Genomic DNA, 19,392 nt, shown 5'->3' with positions numbered 1-19,392 from the left:
TTATGTTCTAGGCGCAAATAATTTCATTCTCGTAGGAGATTTTATTTCAACGTCTGTTTTTATTTTACCCCCAGAAGGGGGCACGCAGGAGAAAAAGGTGACAGTTACACAGCGATAAGCCTACAACCCCCAGTGGGCCGGCCGCGTCCAAAAAAAACAAAAACTTTTTGCAATAATAACCTGTGTGTACGTGGTCAATAAGCACTTCAGGCCATACACAACAGTCCGCTCGAACCCTTAGCGGGCCGGGTGCGTTCAAGAGTAGTGTGTGCCGCCCACCATGCCTGAGTATCACCACTCTTAGGCAGGGCCGGACTGGGAATCGAAACCGGCCCTGGCAAACTGCTGAGGAGGCCCTCCCTGGGGTGAGGGGGGGTGCTGCCGAGCAGTTTGCACGGCCCAGTTTCGGCCGATTTTGTTACAGGGTGCCGATATTGCCGGCCCACGGTAACAAAAACTACACCTCAGGGGCCCAAAACCGGCCCCCACCCTAGCAGCCCACCGGGGAAACGCCCGGTGCCCACCACGGCCAGTCCGGCCCTGCTCTTAGGAGCAGGCCCGCAAGAGCGGGCATCCACCCGAGGACAAACCGAAACAATTAGCAGACCAGAACGATCCAACACACAACCAGAACCCTAAAGGAAGGCAACAGAATAATAAGAATAGTGCGAGGAGGGAGTAGAGGGAAAGACAGAAAAGAGAAAGTCAGGAGAGGGGAAACCAGAGGGCCCGGGGAGGACCTGTCTTCGTGGCACACCTCAGGGAGCACAGTCCGGTCTCCATGGTCGTCATCTCGTGGGACTACGTGGGGTAAAGGGGATCACAGCGTCATCTACTAAACGCAGCACCATCAGCCTAGGAGGCATGCTCCTTGCGTGTTCAGTTTTGCACAGATAGGTCACCAAGGGCTGCCACACTTTCTCAAAGCGCGTAGTGCGAGACTGCAATCTCGCGGTGAGTAATTCCATAGTGATGACTTGCCAAAGTCTCCCAAACCATGCAGCAATGGGGGGGGGCTTCCGCCTTCTTCCAATACAGGGCAATGAGTTGTCTGGCAGCACCTAGCATTTGTAATGATATAGTCCATTCACATCGGGTCAGGGCGAGCAGATCGGCAGGTTTGATTCCCAACAACACTGTACTAGCGGCATCAGGCAAAGGGAACCCCAGGACCCGTCTTATGTGGCTCAGGACCTCTTTCCAAAAGATGACAATCAGGGGGCAGGTCCACCAGATGTGCAAGAAATCCCCAGGCACATGATGGCACCTCCAGCAGCCGGGAGAGGAGGAGGAGAACATTTTATGCAAGCGCTGAGGCGTGTAATACCACTGTGTCATTACCTTGTATGCGTTTTCTTGTTGCGGGATGCTGCGATACACTTTGGGGATATCTCTCCATAAGCGAGTCCACTGTGTCGGCGTGACAGCGGCTCCCAGCGTCGTGTGCCATCTTTGTTGGTACGGTTGTGAGGGCGGGGTCTGAGGGTGTTGTAATATCTGGTAAATCTGGGAAATTAGTCGTAGGAGATTTTAATTATCATGCGGATTTATCACAGGACTTCGATACCGACCAATTGGTAACTTCACTACAGACATTAGGACTGGAGCAATTGGTAGTAGGTCAGGACAGACTTACCTTGGATTTACTGTTCACCAACTCCACTAAACTCACAGTTGAGCAACCCCTACTTCTACTTTGGTCGGATTATCATCTGCTAAAATGTGGCTTTCATTTGGATGCTCCAATAACTAGCCAGGATAATAACTGTGCCTTAATTAGGCCCTGGCGAAAAGTCACCCCTACATCCTTTTCTACCCACTTTAATGCGTAAGCCTTACTACATACAGATAATGTACATCAAGCAACAAAGGCCTTTGAAGAGGCCATACCTCTTGCTTTGAACACAGTAGCACCCATGTCAAGGGTCAAAACTAAAGGCAAAGCATCTCCATGGTTTACATTTGCATTAAAAAGCGAGAAATTGTCCAGTAGAACTGCCGAACGGCATTGGAGGAAAACCAAAACTACTATAGATCGAACCAAATATAAAGAAATCCACCGTACCTATTTAAATAATATTAAACAGGCTAAAAAGTCTTATTTAACAGAGAGGATTAATAATGCTGCTAATTCCAGCAAAGAGCTATATAAAATTCTGAAGGAGTTTACCACTCCTCAGGCCAACTAGCGCACCCTTCCCCCCCACACAAGAATGGGTCGATAGAGTAGCCTCCTTTTTTGACGAAAAGGTTAAAGCTATTTATTGATCTTTTCCCCAGGACAATGCCAACAATATTGATGTGCACTCAGCTGCGAAGAGTCAACCATTGTTGCCTCTGCTGGTTGAATTTAAAACTGTGACCTGCGAACAGGTGTCAGAAGCTATTGCTAAGATCAAATCAGGCTCCCCAGCTGATCCTCTTTCCCCTCGCTTTTTCATGCAATTAGCAACCCTGTCGATAACAAAATTGACAGAGATTTGTAATATGTCATTAGACCAAGCGATGGTGCAGATAAGATGGAAAACAGCTCACATCAGACCTATCCTTTTTAATCTTTATGTAACACCGCTGGCCAGGATAATCGGGTCTTATGGATTCGAGATAGTGTCATATGCTGATGACACTCAGCTGTTGATCATATTTGGTCCTGACCCTACAGATACAATGATCCGGTTTAAAAACTGTCTGACCCACATTAATAGCTGAATGGGCGACAACAAATTACAGCTAAACAGCAGTAAAACCGAGATTATTCTGTTTGGCAGGGCCGAAGAGTATTGGTCTAGCAGCTGGTGGCCTCAGGCATTGGGCCCATGCCCGTCCCCAAAACAAGCAGTCTGCAACCTTGGAATAACGATTGACATGATTTTTCATGGATAGCTTGATGTCAATCTTGTGCTGGGTACTTTGTATGGAATCATGCCGAAGCTACGTAAGATTTTTAAATGGCTACCTATTGAAGCCAGAAAGCCACTAGTCCAGGGCTTAATTGTAAGCCGCATGGATTATGGGAATGCCTTATTAGCCTCCCTAAATGAAGACCTCTTTTCTAAACTGCAAATCTTGCAGAATACTGCAGCCAGATTGATCCTAAATCTACCTCCAGGATCTCCCTCAGTCCCTAGTCTGAGGTTTCTCCACTGGCTTCAAGAGGTCATTTTAAAATCTTGTGCCTAACTCATAGAAGTATCTATGGCACTCGGCCTGGTTATTTAGCGAACAAAACTCAGAAGATATCAACCAAAAAGAACACTAAGGTCCAGTTCAAAATCTCTTCTTACCCCACTACGAGTCCGCACCGTACGCAATGGTCGATCTTTTTCTTTCCTCGCCCCTCATCTCTGGAACAAGCTGCTGTTTCATCTTCTGTCTATTGCGGATAACCAGCGTTTCCGCAAATAATTGAAAACGTGGTTGCTTGATCAGAAATAACGGAATTGGATATGACCCTCAGTCACTGGAATCTCCGCATGCGCCACGAGACCTACCGGTGATATGTGCGCTATATAAGATTCTCTGACTTGACAATCCCGATATGTGTGGCTGGTACTTACAATACTAATGATGACTGGTAAGTACAGTCTGGACATGTGTGGCAGGTACTGTAGTGACTCCTTTTTTTGTAATTAAGACCACACTCTACATATCTTTATTTGTTGCACTCTCATCCCTACAGGTGAAACTTCAAGAGTGGCTGCTTGTCCTGAAGAAAGAGGAGGTATATTTTCTGGAGTCTAAACTCAAGGAAGAGGATCAATATAAAACCATGAGGGTGAGTGGCTGCAGTGAGTGCTGTGTCTGTATATGTCTGTGCCAATGTCTTTGTGTGGCCTCTTCAAGTTCAAGACACACAGAGGCTGATGAGTCGCCCTACAGACTGGGTCATGGGCCCCACCAGATAAATATACTGACCGGAGTCACTGCACCTGGATATTGGGGCTGAAATCTGACAAGGGCTCGTCCTAAAAAAACATTAAATCAAGTATTACTCTTCTGACCTTAAGGTAGTACTTGCATACTCACATGTGCATGGTGTGTGTTAGAGTATGTGTGCAGTGGTGTGGCAATATCTGTCTGTGAGTATGTGAGCCTCTTCACGCTTAGGTGTACGTGTCTAAATATGTGTTCATGTATGGATGGTCCTGGAGTTATCTTTGGGAGTACATGCATGTTTGCGCGTCCCTATATCTGTCTGTTTATTCTGCATGGACTACTGCATGTGTGTGTGTCTGCATATTCATATCTAGATTTTGAGCCCGAGAGTATACAAATATATGTGCTTCTCTTTATGAATGCGTGTTTGAGGGTTGTGTATGCTTTAGTCTGTATTTATTGGCTGTGAGTTTGTACCTACATATGTGAATGCCTGCCTATGGGCTTGTATATCACAAGATCTAGTGGCATTTGTGAGTGTGCAAATACATGTGTGCATAAGTCTGAAGTTATACATCCGTGAGATTTTATATGCATCTGTGTGTTAGTATATATGTATGGATGTGTGTCTCTATGGGTCTGTGCATGCATGGACTGAAGATATCCATCTGTGAGTTTGTACAAGGTTTGTGTGTGAGTCTGCACATCAATGTGTGCATCTGTATGAGTGTGTACTTCTGTGGATGTGTGTATGCATTGATCTGGAGTTCTCTATCTATCCATCCATCAGACTGAGCAAGCCTGGTGTAAAGCCCTTCCTAAACCAATGTTTTAGCAATGTAATCATTCTACAGTATTGTATATATATCATCACACCACAGAACATTCAACAGAGTTCATCTAAGTGATAAAGCGAGCATGGAAGCTCCAGCATTGTGTGGATGCGTTTTAGCCCACGAATAATTCATATAAACCAAATGCCCTCTAATCTTTACACGTTTCAGGACATGTACAGTCCCTCTTTCAGAAAAAATACATTTCTAATTCTAGAGATTACATGGGCACAGCTGAGCATCAGCCACTGACCTTGGGCATTCTTTGTTCTGCTCAAGCCTCGTTGCAAGGTTTCCCTGGAACAGTCTAATTAATCATCAGTAACTAGTGCAATTTTATTGTTTTAATATCATTTATTGATTTTTCAGAGGTTTGTACATAGATCCTTGACAATAGTGAGTGTACATAATATCTTTCATACGGGTATATATAGAACGTTGATGGGGTACAAGTATATAATAATAGCATTACACATACTATAGAATTGTGGTTCGATGTCAATGTCCCAATGGGAACTCAAGATCATATTAATTGTGCAAATATATCACCATACGTATTGTTACCAATAACAAAAACAACTGTCTGTAATTTACCATTCATATTTGACGATTATAAATCTTGTGCGCAGGTCTGATCATGATCAGGTGTGTACGCGTACCTAGCGACATGAGGTTTAGGTTAAGTCTGCAGTGTGTGCCCCACAGTGTGCGACCTCATGAGTTGGGCCTGGAGATTCCTATTACCACACATGTGCTGCACATCCACCGTACCTACATGCAATGGGCATGCACACGGAAGGTTAGTGCAAGGGTCTGGGGCTCACAACATAGCAGTACAGTAGACTGTACTCTCATCGGACACAGGAAAGAGGTCTGGTCATAACTAATGTTCCACAAAACTGGGTACACTGCCTCCACCACTTTAGGTGGCTAACTAAGGACACAGGAAGTAGTGTCATCTGGGTTATGAGGGCACGCTTGGCACGCCTTTGTAGGTTACCAAACAGGTACTGTTCTGGGCTTCAGGGAGCTATAACATTACAGTTTTGCACAACACAGGAACACATTCCTTATTAGCACTGGCAATACAAGGACACAAACCTCTACCAAGGAGTGAGCTAAGAGGTGCAACCCTCTGCCAGGACTAGTGACACAATACAAGAGCACAACACGACCAGGACTGGTGTCACATCACAGGAGCACAACGCTCTACCTGTAAACTAGTGACACGTACAGTAGCACAACCCCCAACCAGCAGTGGAGACATACCCGACTCCACAAAATGTGTGACACCAGTCATTTTTGGTGACGCAAGAGAAACGCCACTCCCTCCACTGCTGAAACCTCCTATTCCTACTGGGACGAGACATGCCTCGCCTGATAACACACAGGATCCTGCTCTAAGCTACAGTGTGACATACCACCTGACAACACACAGGCTCCTGATCTAAGCTACAGTGTGACATACCTCACCTGATAACACACAGGATCCTGCTCTAAGCTACAGTGTGACATACCTCACCTGATAAATCACAGCCTCATATCTTTGGATAGGACAAGATGTCTAACCAATCTCATCACTCATCTTTTACAGAAATGCCTGAATTACCTTCAGAAACATTGATTTGTCTGGTAATGAATGATTTTGAATGTAAAATTCCCACATCAGTGATTCTCCTTCACACTGAATGAGGGCCATTGTAGGACACCCCCTCAGCGCCTCCTTCTGGACAAACACATCCATTGTGCTGGCAGAACAGGGGCAGCCAGCACTCCCCAAATCTTATGTCTTCCATCCAAATGGGCTGAAACTTCCTGGCCCACCTTTTACATCATCTTTTGACTTCAGCCCGTGTCTGGGTCTTTGAGTGTCTCTGCCTGTGGTGGGTTCTCTTCCTTGCACTCGCTCCATGGATCGGGCGTCCCTGCCTGCAGTAGTTTCTTTTCCTTGCACTCGCTCCATGGATCGAGCGTTCCTGCCTGCAGTGGGTTCTCTTCATTGCACTCACTCCATGGATCGAGCGTCCCTGCCTGCAGTGGGTTCTCTTCTTGCACTCGCTCCATGGATCAAGCGTCCCTGCTTGCAGTGGGTTCTCTTCCTTGCACTCGCTCCATGGATCGAGCGTCCCTGCCTGCAATGGGTTCTCTTCCTTGCACTCGCTCCATGGATCGAGCATCTCTGCCTGCAGTGGGTTCGCTTCCTTGCACTCTCCATGGAACGAGCTTCTCTGCAGCTTTACGAATTCTGACCTCTCTACAGTTCATGAGGTGCCTCAGGGAAGGGGCAGGGCAGGAATGTTAGAAGGACAGAAGATGGTAGAAGGGAAGGTAGTAAGAGGCTGCAGTTCAGAAATTAGGAAAAGCACATTCGTGGTATGATTTTTGAAGGATCTATCAACCTCACCACCTTCTTCCTGAACTCCAACTCTAAAGATGGCTTGTAGAAAGCTTTTTATTATCTAAACAGCTTTTCTTTGCTTCTGACAGAACAAGCTAAGAACTGAGAAAAATAAAATTGAATCGGAGTTTGAAAAGCTGCAGCAGCTTCTGAAAGAAAATGAGCAAGCACTGAACAGAAGACTGGAGGAGATGGAGAAGAAAATGACACTGATAGAAAATGCAAATATCACCAAACTGTCCAATCAAATCACCGCTCTCAAGGCCCTGATAACGGAGATAGAAAAGAAGTGTGAGGCGCCGGCGTGGGAACTCCTGAAGGTGAGATACTGTTTGGGAAATAAAACAGAAGAAGGAAGTGAAATATTCATATTTTGTGTGCAGCATTAAATGTTTGAGTGGAACACATATGATCTCCTGGCTGGGTCAATGCACAGTGACCCCACGCACTCTGAGAGACGCACACAATATACAGACATGGATAATTTACATTGTCCCACTTGATGCTATGAGCCCAACTCAATATACAGACTGTGAAATGTACAGTGACCATTAACGGTGTGATATACAAGTTAATAACCCATCTATATACAAATTATTTATGTATTTTATCTATTAGGGAGAATGCAAAACACCAAGCAATTCCAGTGACAGTAAATAATATATGAAGACCAAGGAGCAAAATGTGTTAAAAGTTAGATAGAAATGGAAAGCTTAATGAGAGACAACACCTGAGAGAATGGGAAAGAAACCAAATTTCTCCTTTTCTAAGAAATTGGAAAACATTTCTTTTCTAATGCGGTTACTTTTCTCCTGATATAGGTGGTCACCAAACCTCTTGTTTGGGTGAACAGCTATATAACTAGGAATCTGGAATAGGTATTGGCAGCTCACTGTTTTTTTGTCACCCCAGGTAAAGATAGAGATTGCCACAGAAAACTCTTTCGTTTGAAGACTAGTGACAATTTAATATGACTGGTAACCCTTGGTTATATTAAAGAGTGTGCGAAATGAATGTCCGCAAATTGCTGCCCGGCAGCAAAAGAAATGTGATTTATGACTGTATTATCTTGACACCCTGAACGGCAACCAAATTCCTCACCAATATGGTTTAGGGTGGGATTAGAGGTATAAACCTCCTTATTGTGGTCATACGCTGTCACTTTAACAGTGATGCTCTGCTCAGATAGGTTGATTCGTTTACAGCCAAGAAGCTTCCAGAGAAGTAGCTCCATGTAAAGGGCACTAGATGATGGTGACAGAGAACATACAGGACATCCCTCCCAGGGTGACAGAGAGCATCCCTCAGAGGGTGACAGAGAGCATCCCTCCCAGGGTGACAGAGAGCATCCCACCCAGGGTGACAGAGAGCATCCCTCCCAGCGTGACAGAGAGCATCCCTCCCAGGGTGACAGAGAGCATCCCTCGGAGGGTGACAGAGAGCATCCCTCGGAGGGTGACAGAGAGCATCCCTCCCAGGGTGACAGAGAGCATCCCTCCCAGCATGACAGAGAGCATACCTCCCAGGGTGACAGAGAGCATCCCTCGGAGGGCGACAGAGAGCATCCCTCGGAGGGCGACAGAGAGCATCCCTCCCAGGGTGACAGAGAGCATCCCTCCCAGGGTGACAGAGAGCATCCCTCGGAGGGCGACAGAGAGCATCCCTCGGAGGGCGACAGAGAGCATCCCTCCCAGGGTGACAGAGAGCATCCCTCCATATCAGCCCCTTCAATCCACCAGCTCACCCCATGTTGGGATGAATGAATCCAGTAACTGGCCGGAGCTTCAAACAAGCAGATGCTTTAAATGTCCAGAACAGCACAAGAGGTGGTCACAGTTCTTTGTCCTTCCTGGGCAGCTGTGATCTCATTTCTTAGATCGCTTCCACTTATACAGACTCCTCTAGTACTCCTTCTGCCGGTACCTCCTTCCCCTGCAGGGCACGTTCTAGCCTCCCTTCTGCTCGTACCTCCTCCTGCAGCACACACTTCTAGGACCCCTTCTTCTTCTCCCTCCTCCTGCAGGACACTCTTCTATCCCTTCTGCTCATACCTCCTCCTGCGGGGCACTCTTCTAGTACCCCTTCCTTGTACCTCCTCCTGCGGGGCACTCTTCTAGTACCCCTTCCTTGTACCTCCTCCTGCAGGCCCTCTACTGGTACCCCTTCCTTGTACCTCCTCCTGTGGGGCCCTCTTCTAGTACCCCTTCTTCTTGTACCACCTCCTGCGGGGCACTCTTCTAGTACCCCTTCCTTGTACCTCCTCCTGTGGGGCCCTCTTCTAGTACCCCTTCCTTGTACCTCCTCCTGCGGGGCCCTCTTCTAGTACCCCTTCTTCTTGTACCTCTTCCTGCGGGGCACTCTTCTAGTACCCCTTCTTCTTGTACCTCCTCCTGCGGGGCACTCTTCTAGTACCCCTTCCTTGTACCTCTTCCTGCGGGGCACTCTTCTAGTACCCCTTCTTCTTGTACCTCCTCCTGCGGGGCACTCTTCTAGTACCCCTTCCTTGTACCTCCTCCTGTGGGGCACTCTTCTAGTACCCCTTCTGCTCATACCTCCTCCTGCAGGGGATTCTTCTAGTACCCCTTCCTTGTACCTCCTCCTGCAGGCCCTCTACTGGTACCCCTACCTTGTACCTCCTCCTGTGGGGCCCTCTTCTAGTACCCCTTCCTTGTACCTCCTCCTGTGGGGCACTCTTCTAGTACCCCTTCTGCTCATACCTCCTCCTGCAGGGGATTCTTCTAGTACCCCTTCCTTGTACCTCCTCCTGCAGGCACTCTACTGGTACCCCTACCTTGTACCTCCTCCTGTGGGGCCCTCTTCTAGTACCCCTTCCTTGTACCTCCTCCTGTGGGGCACTCTTCTAGTACCCCTTCCTTGTACCTCCTCCTGCAGGGGATTCTTCTAGTACCCCTTCCTTGTACCTCCTCCTGCAGGCCCTCTACTGGTACCCCTACCTTGTACCTCCTCCTGTGGGGCCCTCTTCTAGTACCTCTTCTTCTTGTACCTCCTCCTGTGGGGCCCTCTTCTAGTACCCCTTCCTTGTACCTCCTCCTGTGGGGCCCTCTTCTAGTACCCCTTCTCCTTGTACCTCCTCCTTCAGGGCACTCTTCTAGTACCCCTTCCTTGTACCTCCTCCTGTGGGGCCCTCTTCTAGTACCCCTTCCTTGTACCTCCTCCTGCAGGCCCTCTTCTAGTACCCCTACCTTGTACCTCCTCCTGTGGGGCCCTCTTCTAGTACCCCTTCCTTGTACCTCCTCCTGTGGGGCACTCTTCTAGTACCCCTTCTGCTCATACCTCCTCCTGCAGGGGATTCTTCTAGTACCCCTTCCTTGTACCTCCTCCTGCAGGCCCTCTACTGGTACCCCTACCTTGTACCTCCTCCTGTGGGGCCCTCTTCTAGTACCCCTTCCTTGTACCTCCTCCTGTGGGGCACTCTTCTAGTACCCCTTCTGCTCATACCTCCTCCTGCAGGGGATTCTTCTAGTACCCCTTCCTTGTACCTCCTCCTGCAGGCCCTCTACTGGTACCCCTACCTTGTACCTCCTCCTGTGGGGCCCTCTTCTAGTACCCCTTCTTCTTGTACCTCCTCCTGTGGGGCCCTCTTCTAGTACCCCTTCCTTGTACCTCCTCCTGTGGGGCCCTCTTCTAGTACCCCTTCTCCTTGTACCTCCTCCTGCAGGGCACTCTTCTAGTACCCCTTCCTTGTACCTCCTCCTGTGGGGCCCTCTTCTAGTACCCCTTCTTCTTGTACCTCCTCCTGTGGGGCCCTCTTCTAGGACCCCTTCTTCTTGTACCTCCTCCTGTGGGGCCCTCTTCTAGTACCCCTTCTTCTTGTACCTCCTCCTGCGGGGCACTCTTCTAGTACCCCTTCCTTGTACCTCCTCCTGTGGGGCCCTCTTCTAGTACCCCTTCCTTGTACCTCCTCCTGCGGGGCACTCTTCTAGTACCCCTTCCTTGTACCTCCTCCTGCGGGGCACTCTTCTAGTACCCCTTCCTTGTACCTCCTCCTGCAGGGGATTCATCATCATCAATAAAACTTTATTTCGGTTTTTGTTCAAAACCACAAAAGTGCAGGTTCAATAATACAATAAATTCATAATTCTTTAAAATACATATCATAACAGGATACAGAGGTGCAAGAGTATAATTTCATCATTTCATTAAAACCAGAAAAATACATAATTTATCCATATTGTGCCAACAAATTCATAAAGAAATTTCATTGAGTAAAGACCATTACAAATCCATGCATTTTCTGTATTTAAGAGTTGATTTTAGGAATTCAAGGACATGGAGAATACTGTCATTGTGCAAAAGTTGTAAATACATCAGGGCTGGTCTGATCTGGGTAAAATTAAGATTCCTTAAAAGTGTCACCAGATAGCGTTTCGGGGGTATTCATAAAAGCTACATAAAAATATAAAATGCAGCATATCCTGCAGAGAATTTCCGTTGCAGCCGCAGGGAGCTGCAACTGTACTAAAAATAGTAGTTCTTGGCTTAATAAGCAAATGATGAAAAAGGTTCACCCTGAATCTAGTCAATAAAATTTTTCGTGAGAGGTCAGAGAGCCCATTAAATAAGGCTCAATAGATGCAGATGTTTTCAGCATAACATATTTTCTGACACTCAGATTCTGGATTTCTATGGCTTCCCTCTGGGTCTTCCTATCCATGAGGTAGGCCAATTTCGTTGCCTCCAGGTCCCCCTTAACAATGCTACTAGGATTTTCAAACAGTTCGGCACGCCCCAATTTGAAAAAACTAGACTTCAAGTATTTCACCCATGGGATAGCCAATGCCTTATCCTGAGACAAACAATCTTTCACGATCAAGTGTGTCAGTGGAATATCAGGATTCAGCCAAAGTTTTATCCAACAGGTCAGTGGACGTAGGGAGAAAATATCGCTTATATATTGTGTCCCTTATTTTTCATAGACTGCTAGATTGGACGTGCCCGAGGGGACACACAGGAGACGCTGCATGAAGGAGTTTTCCGCAATCTGGAGCTGTTCTCCTGCGACATACCCCCATATTTCACTGCCATACACAGCCGTGGCCACTGATTTGGCATTATATAATTGCAGCATGGCGCCGGTTGGTTTTTTCCCCAATTTGGATGCAAAATTAAAAATAGATGCATTCACCCTGACCAGTTCTCCTTTCTTTTTAAGAAGATGCGGGCCCCAATTTAATTTACTATCAAAAAGGACCCAGAGATAGGAGAACGTCTTTGATGTGGGGATAACTGCTTCATCTACTTTAAATAAAAAGTTCTTCTGGGTTGTTGACCTACTTGCATGACAAATAATTTGGAATTATTAATCATTAAATCCCTATCTGTCATGAAAGACTTAAAAGCATTTAAAAGAGCTTGGAGGCCCCTTTCAGTTCTCGATATGAGTACTGCATCATCTGCATATAATGGATGTATGACATTACAACGCATGCTTTTACCACGCATGCTTTTACATCGCAAGTTTTACAACGCATACCATTACAACGCATAGTGCTTTGGGGCGCTGGATAGTGAATAGTTTAATTTACTATTCCAACTCCAGTCCCCGTGGATAGTAGGGAAGGTGTTGGATAGTACATTAAACCTATTCCCTATCGTAGAGCGCCCCCCAGCGCAATCCGTTGTAATGGTTTGCGTTGTAAAAGTTGCGTCGTAAAGGCACTGCGTGGTAAAAGTTGCGTTGTAAAGGATGTTTCCCGCATATAATAGGACTGGAATACCCCGACGACCGACTCTAGGACAGTCAGCCGACACCTCCTGTAAAACTCTATCCAGGTCATTAATATAAAAGTTAAAAAGGAAAGGAGCCAAATTGCATCCTTGTCGGACTCCTTTTCTGATATTAAAATTGTTTGTCACGCTCAGATCTTGAGAAAATCTAACATTAGCTCTAGTATTGCTGTGAAGGTCAACTAGGAAGTCAACAATACCACTGTCCATCCCCTTCGCCCTCATGGACTGCCACAGCTTCCGCCTGTTCACACAGTCAAAAGCTGAGGACAGGTCCATGAAGGCGAGGTGGATGGTGCCCCTGTGAGCCACTGTGTATTTACCTAAAATTAAAAAAAGGTTAAGGCATTGGGTAGTTGTTGAACAACCACTGCAGAATCCATACTGGGAGATGGACATGATGTTATTTTCCTCCACCCAGGATGAAAATCTCTGCAGTAGTATCCTTCCTATTATTTTCACCATGGAATCAATAAGTGAAATGGGTCTATAGCAATGTGGGCTACCTTTGTCCCCTTTTTAAAAACCGGTACAATTGTGGAGACCCCCCAAGATTCGGGACATCCACATTGCACTGCAGGGTTAAAAATAGACTCCAAGATGGGTGACCAAAAAGAGGGCTCAGACTTAAATAAATCCGGGGGGATCCCTTCTGGTGCGGGTGCTTTCCCGGCTGTTAGTCCCAGGATACCCTCAAGGATTTCACTCCTGTCAATTCTAATTATCTTCCCATTATCGACAGGTGCTGGGCCGGCAGTTTCTTCCAGAGGGCAGTCATACAATTGCTCGAAGTGTGCTTCCCAATCCCCATTGGGTATATGGCATTCAAGACCGTCACCGGTCTCCTGGACAAGAACAGGCTTTTTCATTACACCCCAAAATTTAGAACTATTCTTTAGAGTTTTGGGGTCCAATAACTCATTCCAAGCCTCTACCCTTAGGGATTCCTTACGTTTAGCTAATATTGATTTATATTCCTTCCGACACAATTGTACATTAGCCTGTTCCCTGGGTTTGGCTGCTAAAGCCACCCTTAGATTGCTGGCTGCTTTGGAGCAATCATGATTAAACCACTTCGGGCCCACATTAGCTTGATTTTTGGCTGGTGCAGATAACAACTTCTTGACCTTGTCTGAGAGTGACTGAAATGCCCCAAGCACCTTCATGTGCTGTAAGCCTCCTTGGGTGCAAGTAGTAATTTCGTCTGCACACATTACTTTAATATCTTAGACCATTTCAGTCTGCGCCTGCCATCGGTTGTGGTTAGTCTTCCCTGACTAGGGTTCGGCCCTTCCCTAGCTATCCATGGTCCTAGCAGTCACAAAGTAAGAGGATTATGATCGCTAAATTCACTCTCCTCAATTTAAAAAGAATCTACGAAAGTCTGCATAGATAGTGAAATTAACACATAATCAATAAATGTTCCTTTCCCATGACCCTTAAAAGTAGGTGTCTCGAATCGTTTGGAAGGGTCCATCAATGCCCTGGTGGGTGTCACATCCAGATCATTCAACATATCATTAAAAAACTCCCCCTCAATCAAGTGTTCAAAATGTAAACCATGAGATCGTGAAAAGTTTAGATCTAGGATACATTTAGTTTGGGGGTCACCACATGGATGACCATGAGATTATGCAGGCTATGATTCATTGACAAGCTAATAAAAACATTCCAAGCAGATAGATGACTAGAATCTGAGCATGAATTAACTGAGTTATAAAAATTTACCAGACCAACTGAACAGTTTTCTCCTTGTAAAAGTTAAACCAAGAATGCCAGGGTTGGCAGATGGTACTCTACACACTTTACAAGTTAGCGCTACAGAGATAAATATAACCAGCCCCCCTTGGGTCTTCCCCTGATGGTTGCAGTTACTGGAACATAATATGTCTTATACCCTTCTAAAAAATGGTTACATTCAACCGACCAAGTTTCCTGTAGACAAATTATCAGGAACTGCCTAATATAAGGGATCCAATTATAATCCTGCATCTTGGTAGCTAAACCTGCAATATTCCAGGAAATGACATTGTTAGAACTTCTCTTACCCAGGCTAACTTCTTTAACTCCCAGGTCATTAGGTCTCCCCCCTCCCTGATCTTCAGGGGCCTTAAGTCAGTCACAGGCCTCTACACCCAATAGAGGTTCAATTCTATTTTGGATTGGGAGTCCGAACCCATTCATACCTTGGTTACTGAAATTAATATATTGTAACCTAGGAGGCGGATAATTAGTGAGGAATCTTGCCCTTGAATTATCTCTCATACGCCAATTGCCTCCCTGGTGGAGTCGTGCCAGGCCCCTCCCGTAGGCGGGCCTGTAAAAGAAACCCAATGGGAGTAATTCAATTGCCGTTCCAGTAATTCGCTGGTCGCATTGACCATTAGTCGGTAATTGGCCAGCATTAGAGGGGTTATCAAAGTTAACAATAATGCAGTCACCACTCCCTATTTTGTTTGTACTGCCAGCCAGCTAACCCTCCGTACCATTAATATGTTACTGGCAACACTCATCCTTCCTAGAGTATTTTGATTAAGCCAATATGTTGTTTTGTTCAATAACTGTTCATAGCTCTCTGTCTCCCCAAGAGGGAGAACAGGAGCATGCCCCAGTACGACCACATATGGGGTCACTTCCGGAGGTAAATCAATGACTACGGGACGAGGGGCCGCACTGATACCCTCGCCCAGTCTTGGTTGAGAGTCAGATATAGGCATTTCCCTCCTTGTACTTGGCTGTAATGAAGTGGTTTTAGTGGCACCATCAAGGACTGGGGGACTTAATGTATTTATTGCTGGAACAATCAGGTTGGGGCTAATACTAGGTGGCTTAGTCTTCCCACTAGTAGAAGGTGGATTTACTATATTGGGAGGAGCTGTAACCGATGTTTGCTTGCCATTCATCATGGAAGATTCCAGGAGCTAGAGGCTGGATTTTACCCCAGTAAGTTTCAGCATGATCGGTTCCAGCAACATTTGCATCATGCTTTATAGTTTCCCCCAGAAGTCTCTCCCGACCAAACTACAACTCAGTGTTGCTCCATCACACTGAACGTTGTGGGTTATACCACTATCAGCCTTTTCCCCGGTGTCGTGTATGTCTGCAACAGTCACAGTCTTACTAACCATAACTACACAATTCAGTTTGGAAACCCTAGACTTTTTTGGGGTAGTGGGTTTTTTTCGGGCGAATCAGGACTGGCTTTACTTTTTGACCTCTCGCCCTTAATCTAGATGTTACCGGGTTAGGAGCCAGTTCTGGTGATCCAGGGATTAGGCTATCATTTAATGAGGAAATATCCCCTCTGACTGCGTCACCACTAGTACCTCCTCCTGCAGGGCACTCTTCTAGTACCCCTTCTTGTACCTCCTTCTCGGCACTCTTCTATCCCTTCTGCTCATACTTCCTCCTGCAGGGCACTCTTCTAGTACCCCCTCCTTGTAGCTCCTCCTGCGGGTTACCCCTTCTGGCTGCACCTCATCCTGCTGGGCACTGTTCTCCCCCTTCGGCTCTTAACTACTCCTTCATGACACTCTTTTAGTAATGCTTCTCTTCGTTCCTTACTCTTCTAGTATCTCTGCTGTTCATTCTTACTCCTGCAACGCCCGTTACCTGTAATGCTGTTAGTATAATAAAACATGGTACACCAGGATCTACAACAAGGACTTCTGGCAGATTATTCACTGTTAATTTAATAAAAAAGTGGCAGAAAAAGAAGGTGGAGGACAACTCTCATAAGGGCGAGCTGCCTCTGTCTTCTTGGCACTGATTTTACTACCTCTTAAGCCAGGGCTCATACAAGCAGTGACAGGGCTGATTTGCATATAGCCAGTGTCTAACCCAGGGTGGTGTGGAGTGCAAAAAAACGATGGATTTAGGCCCAGATCTCTGTACTGGGGTGAATGTATGGCATTGTTCTGCATTCTGTCCATCAACTGTTGTTTTTGCATTTGTCACCTCGAGTGGGATGGGTATGCTCAGAAGTGAGTCCCATGCTCTCCACACCGCTGGAGTCAGGCTATCCTGGCTGAAGACGGCTGATAGCCAGAAACCGGTCCTTGGATGCTTGATTCCGGTCCAGGAAAGACATGGCTTGGCAGTTCGGACTGGACTGTTGCCATGAGGCACAGGGTCAAGGCGGATTTGCATATGGCCATGTCTGAACTGGGGTGGTGTGGAGTGCAAAAAAACGATGGATTTAGGCTCAGATCTCTGTACTGGGGTGAATGTATGACATTGTTCTGCATTCTGTCCATCAACTGTTGTTTTTGCAGGGGTCACAAGGGGCAATCCAGGAGTCGCCTGCTGTGTCCCCTGTCAATCCCTAGATGATGTCCATGCATGAGACCCTGTTGAGAACATGATAAAATGTGTCAAGTGACTCCATTCAGAATATCAGAATGTGCTGTGTTTTGTGAATCCATTCAGAATGACTCTGTGCTGTGTCATTACCATTCAGAATATCAATTTCTGCTGTGTCATTTGACGTTATTCAGAATGTCACATTTTGTGCTTGGTCATGCGATGCCACAGAATGTGCTGTGTCATGTGGCCCCAGTCACTGTTTTCTGATCGTAGATAGATCGAAGTTTGTCACTCCTAAAAATACTGCCATAACTTTAACATCTTCTCTGGAAACTGATTTCACTGTGATTGTTTCTCTGTTTTGCAGGATGTCAGAAGCACCCTAAGCAGGTAAGGCTGGTTTATTATCCTCCTCTCAGTGTGTAAGGTGCAGGTCTCACTGCTGCAGTGTGTAAATGCCACTACTAACCTCACACAAAGTGCTAGGAAGCTTTCAGATCCTCATAGAAGCACTTTGTTTCCTCAAAAAAAAACTTAAGTCCTCAGAAAATACCTTTGATTCCCCTGAAAACTTAAGTCCCTTGAAAACTCCCCTGTGTCATCAGGAAATGCTCTTAAATGTTCCTAAATCCCTGCGAGTCATCAGAAAACTCCTTTGAGTCTTGAAATAATTGCTACAGAAATGAGCTGCTGTCCTCACAAAACATATTTGTATCTATGAAACCTACCTGAAGTCCTCCGAAGAGTTCCCTGAACACACAGAAAACTAATGCACATTCAGGAAACTTCCACTCCGGTTTCTTCAATTAGGAGTTGTGGAAAAACTAATTCTAAGTTTCCTAACTACGATGCCAGTCTTCAAAACATCCCTTCAGTGCTTCCAAACAGCATTGAAATGTAATTAAAGTCATGTTCAAACCTCTGCTCAGGTCACTGACCACTCATTCCAGGCACCAAATCCTTCTTCAACTCCTCAGAGACTTCCTTGTGTGTCTTCCAAAGCCTCATTTCAATCATCCTTTTCTATTACGGTCTTTATGTATCATTTTTGGTAGCAATACAGATTCAAACAATAAACATCAGCGGCTCAGCGTCCTGTCGTATTTCATTGAAAACATGGGGTGTGGTTCGGGGGCATCAGATCATTGGCATTTTTCATTTCTGAAATAAGATAAAGAGACAATTGTTTACAACTATTGCACCGTGGTCACACCATTGGCGAGGGTGTCACTCCACACGTCTCCGTTCCTGTGGGAGGAGGGGAGGGAGGCTGACCCTATCCCTCTCAGCCACCTTCCCTCACCTGCAGAGACTGCCCCCACATCTTAATTTCCTGTGGAGTGTCTCCATTCCATTTCTGTGCCCTGCAAGAGTCCTTCCAGTTCTGACACATTGGGCTTTTGAACAGATGAATCCAGAATAAACAAGAACAACCAAAACAATGACCTGCCCGTAGTAACTTATCTCTCCATCTTCGGGCATGTTTGCGTAATGTTTCCTTGCTGCTGTGTTACTCAACGTTTTCTTTGCGTAGTGTCCATGCCTATTCACATTCTTAAGTGGTCTGCGGACACCCATGGAATATCTTGGTACGCCCGTTCGCTACATCTATTCGCCCACGTCTCGACCAGGCGAATCCTCAGGGTCACCACCCTCTATCTGTTGCTGCTCATTTAGGAGGTTGTCCCAACATGCTGCTATGGGTTCTCGACACAGTCCTAACGTTTCTTCATGCTTGCTGGAGATGCTTTGTGCCTTGGCCCATGCTAACAATGAGTGATGCGATGCACGTACATGTGGTGGGTCCACCACTTTCCACCGCCTTTCTAGGAGCCTTTTAGCTACTATTATCCCCAAGTCTAGGAACCTAGACACTACTTTGGTGGGAGGCGTCCTCCTGAATTGATGCAGGAGGTATATGGACCATTCAAAAGGTAGTGCTCGACCTGTGCATGTGTGTAATATCCTGGTTATCGTATTCCAGTACACCCCTATTCGGGGGCAGCTCCATAGCATGTGTACTAGTGCAGCTCCTGGGGGTGTTGTGTTTGTTTCTTGGGGTTGGTAGGATTTCTCAGGGCGACTTCATTAGCGCTTACTGTGATCCATTTAGTGAAGTTGTCCACTGCTTGTTCCGTGTCCTTGTGGAGGTAGGTAGGTGAAAGTTGAGGGTGTTGATCCAGCGTTGTTCTGATGCTTTGGACCAGCTGCAACATGTTTCGCTGGCAGTGG

The 19,392-nt window shown here is 46.3% G+C and overlaps 1 protein-coding gene across 1 annotated transcript in view; it reads left to right on the top strand.

Moving 5' to 3' along the window:
- Positions 1-19,392, top strand: part of LOC144752975 (E3 ubiquitin-protein ligase TRIM39-like) — a 51,734-nt gene that overhangs the window by 15,191 nt on the left and 17,151 nt on the right. The window contains exons 2-4 of the mRNA XM_078640784.1: positions 3,680-3,775; positions 7,197-7,427; positions 17,528-17,550. Of these exons, the coding sequence (XP_078496910.1) occupies positions 3,680-3,775; positions 7,197-7,427; positions 17,528-17,550 (350 nt within the window). The remainder of the gene's footprint in view (positions 1-3,679; positions 3,776-7,196; positions 7,428-17,527; positions 17,551-19,392) is intronic.

Source organism: Lissotriton helveticus, chromosome 5_1, assembly GCF_964261635.1.
Source record: "Lissotriton helveticus chromosome 5_1, aLisHel1.1, whole genome shotgun sequence".
NCBI lineage: Eukaryota > Metazoa > Chordata > Amphibia > Caudata > Salamandridae > Lissotriton > Lissotriton helveticus.
This window is presented reverse-complemented; position numbering and strand designations above follow the sequence as displayed.